Consider the following 15,913-nt stretch of genomic DNA (forward strand, 5'->3'; position numbering starts at 1 on the left):
TCCTGGTTTTTAGGAGTCTAACAATAGCTCAGTGTGTCATTTTCCTATTTTTTCTTTATTCAAACTATCATGAAATCTTAGGAGAAATATCATTATTGGGCCCTCACTTATTCTGAAGTCATCATTTATGTATTGCATGTCCCTTTGTTCTTTTCCCCTTCTCTCAAGAAAATTAACCTATAATAGTTTAATTATAAAAATTAAATGAGGCAAAACAGAAAACAGCAGTAACTGGTGTAAAATAGACCTACAGTAAATGTGTTTCCTGATCTCCCAACTCTCTTGTACATATTGTTCCAAATATGAAATCTCATTTTAATTCATCTACATATGGTACTATAAAACACATTTAGGCACACTATAATTATTAAGCACTTATAACCACCAGCCATTTTCATTTGTCATTTAAAAACAAGAATAGCCCTGGACAGGTAGCTAGGTTGGTTGGAGCATCTTTCCATACAATCAAAAAGTTGTGGTTTTGATTCCTGATCAGGGCGCATACCTCGGTCGGGGGTTCCATCCCCAGTCAAGCACGTATGGGAGACAACTGATCAATATTTCTCTCTCACATCCATGTTTCTCTCTCTTCCTTCCACTCTCTCTAAAATATCAATAAAATTAAGAAAAACATAACCTCCGGTGAGGATTAAAAACCCCCCACAAGGATAATAATTTTAAAGTCCGCTACTTCCCTTTATTTTTTATAAAATGTTTATCATTCGTTTATTTTCATAGCATGATACGATATAAGAGAATATAACACTGCAGGTCTACCAGTTGTAAGTCATGTTTAAAATGCATGAAGAGAAAAGTCAAGTTCTAAGTGGTTATGCCTTCAAATTGGTATTCTTTTCCAAAAATAAGATATACAATTCAATTAAAAATGTTTCTTAAAAAATAACTTCAGTATTCTTTTGTAAAATTATAGCTCATTGTTTTTACAAATAATTTCTTCTTTCATTGCTCTTAGGTAAAATTGTGGTATGATAAAGTGGGACACCAGCTGATTGTAAATGTTCTGCAAGCAACAGATCTACCTTCCAGGGTAGATGGGCGGCCCAGGAATCCCTATGTAAAAATGTATTTTCTTCCAGATAGAAGGTAGTGAATAATTTTAGAAAAAAATATGCAAAAATCTTTACTAACAGAAAGGCAGAATTTCCTTTCTTGGATATAGTTTTACTTATTTTGTAAAGCTTTATTGAGATAAAGTTGTTATGCTAAAAATTGCACATATTTAATGTGGACATTTGATGAGTGTGGACATTTGCATACACCTGTGATATAGTTTTAAAATTTAATAGATATTTATCTGAGGGAATGAAGTACATTATCTCTTAAAAGCAAAGCCCTCAAACCTGGTATTTTTTTAAAATAATCTTCCAAGTTTAAATTTTCTATTACCTTAATTATGTACATATTAGTCTTTGATAGCTACACATCATTTAAAATATACCTCTGTATGTGTTAACTATAATCATAACTACTGCTTACATTGTAGTTAAAACGAAAATAGCATTAATCTCTACAGTATTTTTAGATTTCTTTATATTAAAAGAAATGAATTAAGCCCCAATAGCAATATCACATGTAACTACAGTAGGTGGCAGCATATACTTGTTTTTGCTCTTTCATTTACAAAACATATTTATTTTTCAGTGATAAAAGTAAGAGGAGGACCAAAACCGTAAAGAAAGTACTAGAACCAAAATGGAATCAAACTTTTGTCTATTCACATGTACATCGTAGAGATTTTAGAGAACGAATGTTAGAAATAACTGTGTGGGATCAACCAAGAGTGCAAGAAGAAGAGAGCGAATTTCTTGGAGAGGTGATGTATACTGTAAAGATTCAAGTCAAATGCTTATTCAAGTTTTTGTGATATGCATTGCTTATGATTACCTCTTAGATTATGTTTGGTAAATGTGCTTGCTTAATTTGAGAATGCCCTTGCAGATCCTCATAGAATTGGAGACAGCACTTTTAGACGATGAACCACATTGGTATAAACTGCAGACACATGATGAATCTTCACTACCTCTGCCTCAGCCATCACCTTTCATGCCAAGGCGACACATTCATGGAGAAAGCTCCAGCAAAAAACTACAAAGTAGGTTAAAGTTCTTTTTAGTTACCAGAATTAATTATGTTGTAATGAGATTAAATTTCAAGATATTTTCTCAAATGCCTGTTAGAGATCAGAGTATTGGAAAAGTATTCATTTATGTAAAGAGACCTGGCAAAACTATTTTCTACATTTTCCCACTGAATACGATATATACATAACAGAGTAATTCCAGAGCTGAAAGTTGAACACTCTGAATTGTAATTCTTTGCCCATTACTGATTCAGTTGTTGATTGGTTAGGTGATAGAGTGATTTTTGTTACTATTAATGGATTGCTATATATTAGTGGCAACCTCTTAATAAGTTTAAAGTTCCTAGGTATTTTTAGTATTACTATTCCTAAAAAATTAAAATAAACATATAAACTTCGTTGTTTTGCAACCAGTGATTGGGAAAAACTATTTTTTCTGGGCATCTCCATTAAATTTGAATTATGACTAAATCTCTCATTCAATAATTGAAACATAGATGCTTCTCTTTGGTAATGTAGAACCAAATTGTTTGCCTCATATAATTAAATATTTCATGCTAGTGCTTCCGTGATCAAGCATTTCCTCAATATTAATGTTTAATGCAGTGTAATGGCTAGTTCTGAAGGCTAGCCATGCATATTTTATAATGGGCCCTGATGTCCTTGCAATAATATGAGCTCAATGGAGCTCCATCCATGAAAGGTCTCTTTGAACCTTTCCACTCAGCCTCATCCTCCTCGAACTGCAGAGGAGGACACCTCACTGGATAGAAAACAGTGTATGCGCTTTGCAGTAGGCTTTTAGCCTAATGCCTGAACTAAAGAATACATTGAAAAGTCAAAATCTTATTCTATGAAGTCCCCTCCCTTCATTGATTTTATGGAGGAAATACCTAGAAAATGTTATCCTTGGAGAACAAACTACTTTAAAAATCTCCTCATCGTTTACTTCTGAAAGTATTTAGTAGTAATATAATTAGCTGGCATTTTAAAGGACTGTGACCATGTCATTTACATTTCATAAACCAACAAGACACAGAGGTATCTGTTTGCCTTACTGTTGTGCAGGATCTCAGCGAATCAGTGATAGTGACATCTCAGATTATGAGGTGGATGATGGTATTGGAGTAGTGCCTCCAGGTGCGTGGGTGACGAGCATGACCCTGTTTCACTGTGTGACTGTGCTTGTTTTCACTGTCAATCTCCGGATGTCTCTGGGATACTGAACTGGAGATATAGCACAGATAAATCAGTGTTATATTATTCCATGGTGACTTGTGTTCCAAATTACTACGAACATTTAAAATTGACTAGCCACTATTCATTAAGGTCCCCTCTTTTTTTAACTTAGGTTCTTTTCTTGCAAGCATGGCTAGCTAGGCTTAAATCATTATTTCACAATGCCGTGAGCATAACTGAAAAAAATTTCATTGTGAAAGGATATGGTTAATTTTCTTTTTAAAAATCCATTTTCTTATGTTTTATCTTCTATATCTATGATTTCCCTTCTTCAGTTTTGAAAATAATGTAGCCGTCCATGGAATATATTGAGAAAGGTGCATGGCAGAATTTAAAGCTGCATGTGGCATGGCTTAACTTCTAATGCTTTTGTGATGTGTTTACCTCTAATTGTAACTAGAATGTGAATTTATGTTTTAAAATAAGGAAATGCTTTAGAAAGATTCCTTTTAAGTCAATTTTTTGTTGTATACATCAGAAAAACTTTTTATGGCATTGTGGAATTCAAATCTGTTTTTCATCTGACTATTGTCAGAAAGTGAGTAAAATCAAGTAACAAAGGATTATTTTCTTAGCACTAGTCCTGTACTATTTCCTTGATTCACTCATTAAAAGTAAGAAAATATAAAAATAAGAAGATATTAAAGAAACAATCTTGGGACATATAAATAAGAATTATTAAAGGCTTTTCTTTTGGGCAATGTTGACATATAACCCCTTAATTTATGTAATTTCTCAAATACAGATGCACTTAATTTGAGGGTGATGGTTTTGGCAAAGTTAACAGATTTCACACTAGTGACTAAATTCACAATTTGGAGAGATACATACAACTTCATTAAAACTAAGAGAAAATTATAGAGTTCTCTAAAATTAGGTCTCGGTTGCTTTCATAATTCAGAGAAAATACAGTATTTAATCACTCTATTAAAGAAAAATATCGCTAAAAACCATAAAGCTGGTGGTGTACACATCTACATGCCTCGTTATCACTCTTGATTATCAGACCATCAATGATAATTTAAAATAATATTGGATAAAAGTTGGCAACATTTAATATTTTATGCACCGGTGGGGTCCCTTGGCCTGGCCTGCGGAGATTGGGCCGAAACCAGCAGTCTGACATCCCCTGAGGGGTCCCGGATTGTGAGAGGGTGCAGGCCAGGCCAAGGGGCCCCACTGGTGCACACATCTGTGCACCGGGACTCTAGTATAAATATAATTTACTTCTGTGGATGATTTTCACATTTATTCAGCTAAAAATTTTGTATATTTTATGCTGAGGCAGGATAGTGAATGACTTAATAGATGGCCAATTTAATAAATGTTAAAGGGGGAGTTCCTTCTTCTTTCCCTGAAAGATTCCATAGACAACAGCCAAAATGGGCGTTAGGGGACCCACTAAAGTGCTTGGGTACCACGAAAGAACACTGAATTCTAAATATACTTATATTCCATAATGAAAAATGCCATGTCATGATGTTCTGTAACTTCTATATTATCATTTCAAATATTCATTTTTATTTAACATTTAAAATTCAATGAGGGAAACTTTTCATGGAATATAACTAATAAATTACATAAACAATAATTAATATTTTATGGTCCAGAGGTCTCTTTATAAATTAATAAAGGAGTAATGAAATTTATTAATATTTGCAGGTATACTCTTTATTACTCCAAAATAAGTATGTGGTACCTCCTAAAGACTATGTGTGGCAAATAGAATATAGCAACCCACTCAGTGCTATACTAGTACATACATGTTAAAGAAGAAAGATGAGCATATGTAAAATAAGGGCAAGAAGCTAAAATACAGTCAAATGATAAGTTAATGAAAAGTGTGTTGACACATTCTCATATAGAGGTTGATTACAAACTCATTTCCTAGCATCCAACATAAAGATAAATCTATTTAGATATAGATACCAATTCTACATGTTTTTTCCTCATATATCTTTAAAAATGCACTCACAAAATCTATCACAGCCACCCCTTAAACTTTCTACTGCCTTGGCTTTTCTTAGAACCAGAGTTCAGTGCTCTGTTTGGTGCTTTGATACCTTTCTCCACTGAGGGAATCTAAGGTTCTAAAAGAATTGAGGCCTACAGAACTACATCTTATTGACTGTATAGTTATCATAATGTTATTTTTATTTAAAATAAGTAATTTTAACAGCATAAGGAAAGTACAAATAACCATATACATAGTGCCCTAATCTGAGGCAAGATATCCTGCAACCTCAACTTTTCAGAGCATTAGGCAAATTCAGAAAATGGTGAAAACCTCTAACTTCTCATTTTCAGCCAACTGAAACATTGAACTATGCATAAAATAGCAATTCTCTTCCACCTTTTTCTGAAGGTAGAGTATATGTTGTCAATCACAAATTAAACATAATAAGAAAATCAAATTGTTTTGTAAAAAGCAGACAAGAACTACGTATGCATATTAGAATAGGATAAAAAAAAGACATTCATTTCTATATAAAGACAAAGAACCCAAGACAAAAATTAATTCTACCCTTTTAACAATAGCAAGACATCCACATTCTCTGAGTTATTCATAATAATTATACCAAATTGGAAAGTTCTACTTATATGCCTTGAATATTCATTGAACTTTCGAAATGGTGCTCTCAATTCAATATTGAGCCTCCATAATTGTTGTGTAATTGATACCAAGTATTATTAAAAGATACCGAAAGTTAATTTAAAATGTTTAGCCAATTATAACTTTGGATTAAATAACTTTAAAAACAGCCATCATTTCTTATAATATGCTGTAAAATAATTTCATCAACTGAAAATTGGTCTCCTTTCTAATTACAGTTTATATGTTTGAACAACAATAAAGAAACTTTTATGCATGAAACTCAAAATAATAGCTTAATTGCTGTTATTTTTATTATAAAATGAAAATATGAAATTATAACGTTTATAGTTATATTATTCGGTTGTTATACTGATATGTTTAGAGTGACAAAAATGGTTGAGCTTCTTTGGTCTCACTACTGACAAATTACACTTTATAAAATGTTAAAGAACTAACTTCTCAGTTAAGCTCAGTAAAAATATCATATAATCACAAAAACATAAACTGTTAAAGAATTTCAGTCTTCCTTTAATAATGATGTTCCATGGTGTATGGGAGTTATTAATAACTAACTGACCAACAGTTTAGGCTGCCCAATTAAATGTAGTGTTTTCATGGGTCATGGACATTTTATGTAGTTGTAAATATAATTATTTTTCTTTGGCCAGAGAATTTAATATTTCACTTTTAATAAGAAGAAACAGTGACCCTGTTAAAAAATGTAACTAAACTGCTACTATAGATTTGAGATACTTTTTATCTTAAAATTAGAGATAATATAAACAGAGAATGACTTTTAAAATTTATTTTTAATTGAAATTATATTAACGGTATTAATTATGTTACTACTAACACATTTGTGGGATAATTTTAAAAGTCTGGGGTAGATTTGATGATTGCTTCTTTTGGAGAATTAATTCTCTCTGTGTTATTGTCATAGTCATCTCCACCAATACATTGTTTTCATTTGAAATTTGCAATATTATCTGTGGTTTGCAAAATTCATAATCAGTATTTGTAATAGTGAAGATCTACTACTCTTTGTTAATTAAAATTGGAATGAAATTATTTCCATTTACTTATTAGTGAAGTCATCTGAAACTCAATTAAAATAATTTGGAAGAAAAATTTAAATAATATTTAAAGAGACACCAAATTTCTAAGCATTGACTTGTATATTAACTCTAGTTTACTCTCAAGTACTTGATTTGTGTTGCAATAACATTACTCATTCATTCTTTACGTTAAAATAGTATACCAACTCATTATAATGTCTGAGGCATCAACTGTCATATTTATTTATATTCAGTAGCTTCATGGTACTTTTGAGCCAAACTGTAACCTGTTCTTATGCATGTATCTGTTACACTCTTTGTACATACACTTAATAGTTTTGAAGATATGGGTAATAGTACTGATTGCATGTCATTTATTTTAACATGTCAGTGGCTCTCTTAGATATAATTTGCTATCTCCACATTAACATTTACATTATAAAATACTGACTCATTTTTTGTGTGTACTCTTGCCAGTAGGTTATAGGTCTAGTGCTAGAGAAAGTAAATCTACAACATTAACTGTGCCAGAACAGCAAAGAACAACTCATCACCGCTCACGCTCAGTATCTCCTCATCGCGGCGATGATCAGGGAAGGCCGCGTTCACGTTTACCAAATGTGCCATTACAGAGGTAGGCTTGGAGACGGGCTCCGTGTTCCCGACAGTACGTTTTTATTATAACACTATAAACTACCACAGGCATCTGTCTGAAATGAAATCATTGTTTGGGCAATCAAGTTATTTTTTTTCCAGAGTCCGTTGTAGGCAAAATGCCTTTTTATTCATGGCCCAAAGTTCTATTCTTTCATCTCAACATTCTGTTCTGTGCAACAACATTCTGCTCATTAATCTCAAGAAATTTCTCAAGGAGTGGAAGAAGTTTATGTCCCAAACACTGTTCTTGAATAATTATCTTGTATTCTGCTTGCCAGTTGTCTCTTCTGTTATGAGAAATCATGTGGTAATGAATGAGACCTGTGGAGAAAAGTGGCAAAGATAATGAGATTAAGAGGAGGGATATATTTTTTTAGAAATTTAGGATTGTCTTTTTGAAGTACATTAAATACTTGGAAAAGTGTATAAGTTATAAGTAATATATTGCTTTATTTCCTCTGACCCTGATTGAAATTTTAATCAACTAAGCAGATAAAATTATGGACCTTTTTGATAGAATTGCAAAAGAAGGTTGGAAAAACAGAGCATTCAAGAGAAGAAGTGTCTTTATAAGTCACTGATGAAATAGTTATTTGGTTATGATCCCAGTGCTTTTCTAGCTATGTCAGTTGTTTGCCAATTATTGTCAATTCTTCCCTGTTATTCTGCCTGCCTGATTTGGGAAGATTATCCACTTTGATGCATATGGATTTTTTGTAATCATTTTAGGAGTTTAGATGAAATTCATCCAACAAGAAGGTCACGTTCTCCAACCAGACACCATGATGCCTCTAGAAGTACAGTTGATCACAGATCCAGAGATGTGGATAGTCAGTATTTATCTGAACAAGACAGGTATTTGTTTAAGTTATGATCTCAACATTATACATTTTTTGCTCTGTTTTAATGTATGGTTGATATCTTGGCATAGTACATTAATTAGAGAGTAAAAGTAATTCATCACTCAAAATTGAACTTTTCTCACTTGGCTAATATTAAATGGTCATAATATAGGCAATTTTTTAAAAAGTAAAAATGTTATGTTTAGCTATTTTCTAATGTACAGTTTATTGTTGATTTAGCCTAGATCATAGAAGTGAGCCCACAAAAGCAATCTTCAAATATTTTATATTTTGTTGATTGCAGCCTTTGGGTTGTTTTTATGTAATTATAAAATTATGTATTTTATATTATGAAAATTTTTAGATGCGGTCATCTGAAGGATAGATAACATTGCAGAGTTTCTGTGAGGACATCAATAATAATATTTTTATATACCTACTTTTTTATAAAATATATTTCCATAAAATGTCTATAAAGTAGAAAATATTGAGGTGGATTCTTATGAAAAAATATATCCTGGACATAATTACTAAAAATCTGCATTATTACTCTACATACCCACAAACTTACTTTCCAAACTGACCATACCTGTAATAATGTGCCTGACCACAAGCTTAGGATATGATTTAAGGTTTTATAATACCCACATTATTGAATATTTTCTTCTGTCTTTTTGAAATGGAGAAACTTTCAGGGAGGAGTAGGGGGAATGATAGCAATGCTAAATGGTTGATTTTTTTACCATGTAATCAAGGATACAGAACTCAGGTAGAGCTTCTTACCTCCCTAATTGTCATCCTACTGTGGGAAGAGGTGCACGACCTTCAGAGGGAGAAGTGATATTGGCTCCTGGGACAGGAGCTGCTCTGAGGAATAGGATTCCACACTGCTCAGCTTGAGTTGGGTTGAGTTGAATGAGGGCCTCTTTGTCTACAATCACTGAGACCACCATGAATTTAGGTGAGGAGTGAGGAAAAGGACTTCTTTCTCAGGGCATTCAATAGAGTTGAATTAACTTGAATGTATAAAAAGTATCAAGTTTAAAATGTAATAGTCCTATTTTAATATACTCTTGGTTTGCTAAGGCGAAACATAATATGTAATACTGTATTTTCAGGGGCTATAAAAGCCAACAAAACTATCATGATTTAAGTTGCTTAAAAGAAATAAAAAAAAAATTAGGGTTCCCATTATGAGAAAGGCCAAGTTTATAGGCTTTTCAAAAGTTATTAAAATAATCCAAATGTCTAGAATTGGACATAGATTTCTGTGTCTTATTTGAGGAAGGCTTGGTTTTGTTTTGTTTTTATATTCTGTAAGATCCCTTTGAAATACAATTGCAAATCAGCAACAGCTAGGACTTTGACCATAATGTGTATACTTTATTGTTTAAATTTTTAAAAATACTGTCATGTTTTGTTTAACTTCTCAAGCAAGTATGCTAGTGCAGACGATCTGGTTTCTTCCCTTTTCATGTTTTCATCGGCATACCATTGGCATATCCCATGTCATTTAATGCCTCATAATTTATCTGTTTCACTCACCACCCATCCTGTCTGTGCAGTGAGCTTCTTATGCTGCCCAGAGCAAAACGAGGACGAAGTGCAGAATGCCTACATACTACCAGGTAAATACAGGGATTTGGTGATGCTAACTGTGTGTGATGACTCTCTTTCCATTCTACTATTCTTCCGTCTTTTCCCTAGTGGTACATAACATTATTTTCCCAAGTATTCAAAATTTGTTTCATTTTATATGGAGGTTGTGGAAAAGCTTCCAAATATATTTTAATTCTGATTCAGGCAGTTGACTTTTCTATTTGTATACTCAAAAATACAGAGACCGGTGAGCCTCTGCAGAACTGTTTACACATTCCTTAAACTGAAGAACCAGTTTCTGCCATTAAAATCCTAGTGCTCACTGTGCGCAGCCCCACCCCAACACACACACCTGTCTAGTCACCAGAGGTCTGATCTACTGTGCAAGGCACTGTTACTGTTTTCATGATTATAAGTTTGCTTTTTCTTTTAGCCTTTTTAAATTTCCTTTTAAACAATCTACTATTGTTTATATTTTGTTTGCCGTTAATAAAACCTTTACCAGTTTATTTTTTTTTGTGTGTGTAATTTTTCTGTTTTTGTGATTTATGTGCACTTTGAGAAAAATTGGTTGTGTTGATTGTTTAGAGTTTTTAATTGCTGAGCTTCAACTTCCTTCATGATAAAGAGAGGATATCTGACTTGCTAAACAAGGAAAATAACCTGTATTTAGTATCAAGCACAGTGTTAAGTATTTAATGTACTTTATCTCAATTCCCTGACAGTAACTGTGTGATATTATTATTCTCATTTACAGATAAGGAAAGATGATAAGAAAGTTTAATTTGATAAGGAACAGAGCAAGAATTCAAAAACAGGTCTATTCAACATTTTCCACTAAACTAGTTTTTCCAAAAATATGTTCTGAGAAATTAGTCCTATGTGATGTTCCACTAATAAAAGTGTTTTACTCAGACAGATTTTGGAAACATTGCAAATTAAAGCCCCTCCCTGGAGATTTACTATGCACAGCACATAAAAGTCATGTACTAAAGAAATTTCTCATTGTTTAAGCCATTTTTCCTTACATCACTTAACCATCAAACTCTTTTGCATAAAATATATCCTCAGAAAGTAATGCTAAGCAGAAAATACTGTGGTTGCCTGACTGTACTAGATACTTTTACCTGTTATCTCATTTAATTCTCACAGCGTCCCGCAGAGAAAGGCTTAACCACTTGACCTGCATTACCCAGGTTAACAGCCAGTAAGTGGCAAAGCCATGGCGGTAACTTAGACCTTCATACTGTAAATTGTATGCTGTTTTCCATTCATTGTCCCATCCTATGCTGATCCCTGTTCCTGAAAAAATGACTTTTGAATCAATTAATTAGAAGTTATATAGCATCCTCTTACTAAGGATAGCTGCCTGAGGTTAGGAGTTGAAGACTATTGTCTGTAAAGAGACAGAATTGTTAGTTCCAGTAAAATTTGTCTTCAGTTTGTGATCAAACATTGAACTCGAATACATTTTTAAACTGAAGCTTTAAGAGTTTTCCTTGGGTTCAACCAGTAGTATACACATGGCTATACCAATGGGGTATTTGATGTTATGATGTGCTCAGCAAATGTTATTCCCTTCTCTATTATCATACTTTAATGTAAGCCAAAATAGACTTTCGCAGTGAGCAATTTATTAAATTATCAAAAAATTAAGTGATTAACAACCTAGTTTGCTCTGGTGGTATAGATAGTTCAGAAGCCCTCATTGATTTTAAAGGAATTCAGATAAAGTTTGGCCTTGTTTTGCCCATTTTTTGCTGCATGAGATTTCATATTCTGATTTGCATCTATTGCCCATCTCACCCAATTTCCAATTATAGATTATACCTATGGTCAGGTTTAGATCGAGAAGCTTATAATGAAATAACTTGCTTCACTAGAGTAGCTTCTTGATCTTTTGCCACTTCCTTTCGTAACCTAATTGAGTACCATGATCAACCTCGTCCCTGAAACGTTGGTCAGTTATTGACTTACTAGAATATTAACTCTTAGTCATATTTTAATTCCTAGATTACATAAATTATTTGGCTAGTACTTTGAGCTACGAGTTGTTTACTTCCATGGAAGCAGGTATAATATTAAATCAATAATTACATAGTAAGTGTAAATATTGGTAATTCATATAGAATAGTTAGCAAATTTTTTCAAATTAAAGGAATTAAATTATAATTTTGAGTTATCTTAATTATGAAGACAGATGTCTATGATTCCATATTTTAATTATTCTATTCCTACCTTCAAATAAGCATGTTGCTTATTTTGAAAAAAAAAAATCAACAGCAAAATATCCATCAATGTTTGTAGCTTTATAGGCCACCTACATTCTTCATATCCTAGTAAAATTTGCTTCATATATATCTTTCTGTTTCCTGCGTGCTTGTGTGGCCACGTTCCAGACATCTTGTTAGGCATTATAAAACCTTACCACCCAAGAGCCTTTATTACAGAATGGTTCTCACTGGGATAGTTACAGTAAGAGCCATAACAGTGAGTCCCAGTTACAAACGAATCCTTTGCCTATTAAAGACAGCAAATTTACATTCTAACAAAGCATTAACATTTTCCTTGAAATTAATTATACACAGAGAAACATTTAATTAATGGTATCTAAAATAGTTTTAATTATAAAACATGAATTCTAGATTCCTCTAAATGAAGTCCTACTCAAATGTCAGAATTCTAGTTGTCTTCTTTGTCATTTATTTCTTGTTTTACCTGTTGATTTTAGTTATAACAATTAATTTCATATTATTTTATTTTTGGATGATTTTAATTTGTGAAGCTCAGTTCTGCCTGCACATACTCAGACCAAATCAGTGATTAGACAGGACTTTCCCCTTCATCGTTTCTGTTTTAACGCAAAAGTATTGAGATTTACTGATGAAATATTGGTTAGGTAAGAACATGTGGAAGACTTACCTTCCACTTCCCTTGTCTAGTGCTGTGAACCAAAATAGCTGAGTTGTAAAATTTTTCTCCTCTGATGTCCTTCATTTTGTTTTGGTGTGGCATCTGTTCTTGGTAATGAAGTTTTAGGCATTTTGTTGTAGTGCTTTTGTATCCAGTTTTTTTTTGTGTGTGTGTGTGTGTGTGTTTTTTCATAAGCAGGTGTGATTTGGTTTCATTTTTCAGTCTGAGACCCTTTTTAAAAAAATTATGCAAAGCAAATCAAGCATAATCTTTGTTTAGTTTCATTTTCTAAACAAAATTTTTGCACCGTCATCCTGTCAGCTCTTTCACACCCTTGTGAACTGAATCATGGTGATTCTACATTTTATGTAAAGGGGACATTATTTTATGCTTGACTCTCTAACATGGTCTTCCTTTCTTTGTTTTCTTTGTCTTTCTCTTCTACCATTGGATGCAATGCACTGGCACTAGTGAACTGCAGCCCTCCCTTGACAGGGCTAGGAGTGCTAGTACCAACTGCTTGAGACCAGATACTAGTTTGCATTCACCAGAACGAGAAAGGTATAAAATGAAGACTTTCTTAATTTTCTATCATTTGTACTAGTGATTTTTTTTTTCTAATCACTTTGTTTTGTTTCATGTGAGTCTTGCAGGTTTATTCATTCATGTTCACTTTGCTAATTGTCTACATGTTTCCCTCCCTTACTGTACACGTCTGTGGAGAGATATGTGTATGTGGATAAACACAAGGGCCCATATACACATATTTCCATGAATGTCATTGCAAATGGTGTGGCGTAACTTCGAGCTGCTTCTGGCTGCCGCTTTCCCCCTTCTGTTGCTGTTTAGTTGTTTTATTTACATACGACTCAGGGAGCCTTCAGTATGCTGATAATGTGATAAGGTCCAGTGAGTTATCTGAAGGGGAGGATCATTTTTCTATTAGTCCAACTGATAAATAGTATTTATAGGTTCAACAACAATCTTCTGTAACCTAAAAATAAGAAACCTATTTAGATAGAATCCTTCCCCTGTGCATCTATGTTCACTTTTTAGCCAATCTGCTCTTTGATATAGAACCAGTTTTGCATTAAATTATATATTAATAACAAAAAATGGTATGTTTACCATAGATTTCCTGATTTCTTAAAAAAATAAATACATAAAAAATATATGTATGCATATGTAAACACACAGTTTTGCTTAAACTTTTAATTGATGAGTAAACGATTCTAATTTTAAATTAGATGTATTTAATGATTGTTACACTGCAACCTAATTGTGAGCAGCTAATATTTCCATTATGATGGAACTTTCTGTTCCAGTAAACTTGGTTATAATTGATAGTCTTGGTTATACTTGTTACCTGTTTTCAATTAGAAGTTACCCAGTGGAAATTTGCATGCTAAGTCTACAAATCTTGCAGAAAAATATTTAGTCATGCTAATGTAACCGTCTTCTTCTTCAGAGACTGCTTAAAGCTTTTCTTTAGCAATATAACTGGTCTTATTCTAGTCACTTATTTATCATATGTTTATACAATGGAATGATAGGTACAAGTTACATACTCATTTTTTAGTGTCCTCATAAGTTTCCACTAAAAATCCGTTTATTTTGTATTCTTTATATTTATAAAATTTGTAATATGAAAAATAAAATTAACTATATTTTGTATTTTTTTTACATTTGTAGTAGAATTTTAGTTGAAATAATTATATACTGACTCTTCAAAAAGCACAATAAATAGTATTTTATTTTGTTACAGAATAACTCCAAAAATAAATACAATAGTAGTGAGGAAAATTTTTTTAGTTTTTATTACTTCCTTATATGTTTCTAAACATATAAGGAAGTTATATTTTTAGTACTAAACAAGGGCATAAATAGCTTAAGCCAGTGGACTCTTCTGACTATAACACCACTCGAACATTTTTGATACCATCTATGTCAATGTTATCTAATAGAAATATAATACAAACCACATGTGTAATTTAAAATTTTCTAATTGCCTTATTGAGATTATTTAAAATTAAATTATTTTAATGCTTCAATTAACCCAGTATGTCTGAATTATTATCATTTTAACATGTACTCAATTAAACACCACTCATGAGATATTTTGCATTTCTTTTTTTTTTTTTACAATAGCCACATGTAGCTTGTGGCTGCCATATTGGACAGCACAAGTCTGTTTTCGTATTGAAGATTGTCTGGCATGTGTTCCCCTGTGACACTGAAGCCACAGAGTTCACAAATCAGTCTCTCAGATTATACCCTTGAAACAGCTCAACCTGTAGAAAAATAATCTGGCCCCAGTTAACATGGTCAGGTCATCATGGAGGTCAAGTCATCATGAAGTTTAAGTGAGAATACTTACATTTGATAGAAAAACATAAATGTGATTGAAAGCCTGTATTCATTCTATACATCAAATAAAAATAAATTTGTTATTAAAAAATGAAAGGGGGCAGGGAGTGATATTATCAATGATTTTTAATTTATTTGGGTTACTTTGTTGCCAAGAAGGAAATAAAGTGAGATGTTTTCATAAAGAAAATCAGAGAAGTTATAGATGCTTATTGGTTTGAAGGATATGGACCTCAAGTGCCCTTTTGTGCCCATACCTATAAGCAGATTTGAAGCAGTACATAACAATATCAACAGGGGTGACATTTTTCTCTTTGGAAAATGTACCTAAAGTCCCCAGACAGGATGTGCAGAGAGTATGAACAGGGAGGCTTAGACTCTAAGCCTTAGAGCAGCGGTTCTCAACCTGTGGGTCGCGACTCCTTTGGCAAACGACCCTTTCACAGGGGTCGCCTAAGACCATCCTGCATATCAGATATTTACATTCCGATTCATAACAGTAGCAACATGACAGTTATGAAGTAGCAACGAAAATAATTTTATG

The 15,913-nt window shown here is 32.7% G+C and overlaps 1 protein-coding gene across 31 annotated transcripts in view; it reads left to right on the forward strand.

The window, feature by feature from the left end:
- The window catches only part of RIMS1 (regulating synaptic membrane exocytosis 1), a 400,323-nt gene that overhangs the window by 272,552 nt on the left and 111,858 nt on the right, over positions 1-15,913 (forward strand). For 19 of the 31 annotated variants that reach the window (XM_015569421.1, XM_015569410.1, XM_015569395.1 and 16 more), the window contains 8 exons: positions 974-1,104; positions 1,663-1,834; positions 1,960-2,113; positions 3,170-3,241; positions 7,469-7,625; positions 8,378-8,503; positions 10,056-10,118; positions 13,474-13,563. In XM_015569421.1, the coding sequence (XP_015424907.1) occupies positions 974-1,104; positions 1,663-1,834; positions 1,960-2,113; positions 3,170-3,241; positions 7,469-7,625; positions 8,378-8,503; positions 10,056-10,118; positions 13,474-13,563 (965 nt within the window). The remainder of the gene's footprint in view (positions 1-973; positions 1,105-1,662; positions 1,835-1,959; positions 2,114-3,169; positions 3,242-7,468; positions 7,626-8,377; positions 8,504-10,055; positions 10,119-13,473; positions 13,564-15,913) is intronic. The other 12 variants (XM_015569411.1, XM_015569422.1, XM_015569405.1 and 9 more) reach the window with 5 other exon arrangements.

The sequence above is a fragment of the Myotis davidii genome, unplaced genomic scaffold, assembly GCF_000327345.1.
Source record: "Myotis davidii unplaced genomic scaffold, ASM32734v1 scaffold104, whole genome shotgun sequence".
Lineage (NCBI taxonomy): Eukaryota > Metazoa > Chordata > Mammalia > Chiroptera > Vespertilionidae > Myotis > Myotis davidii.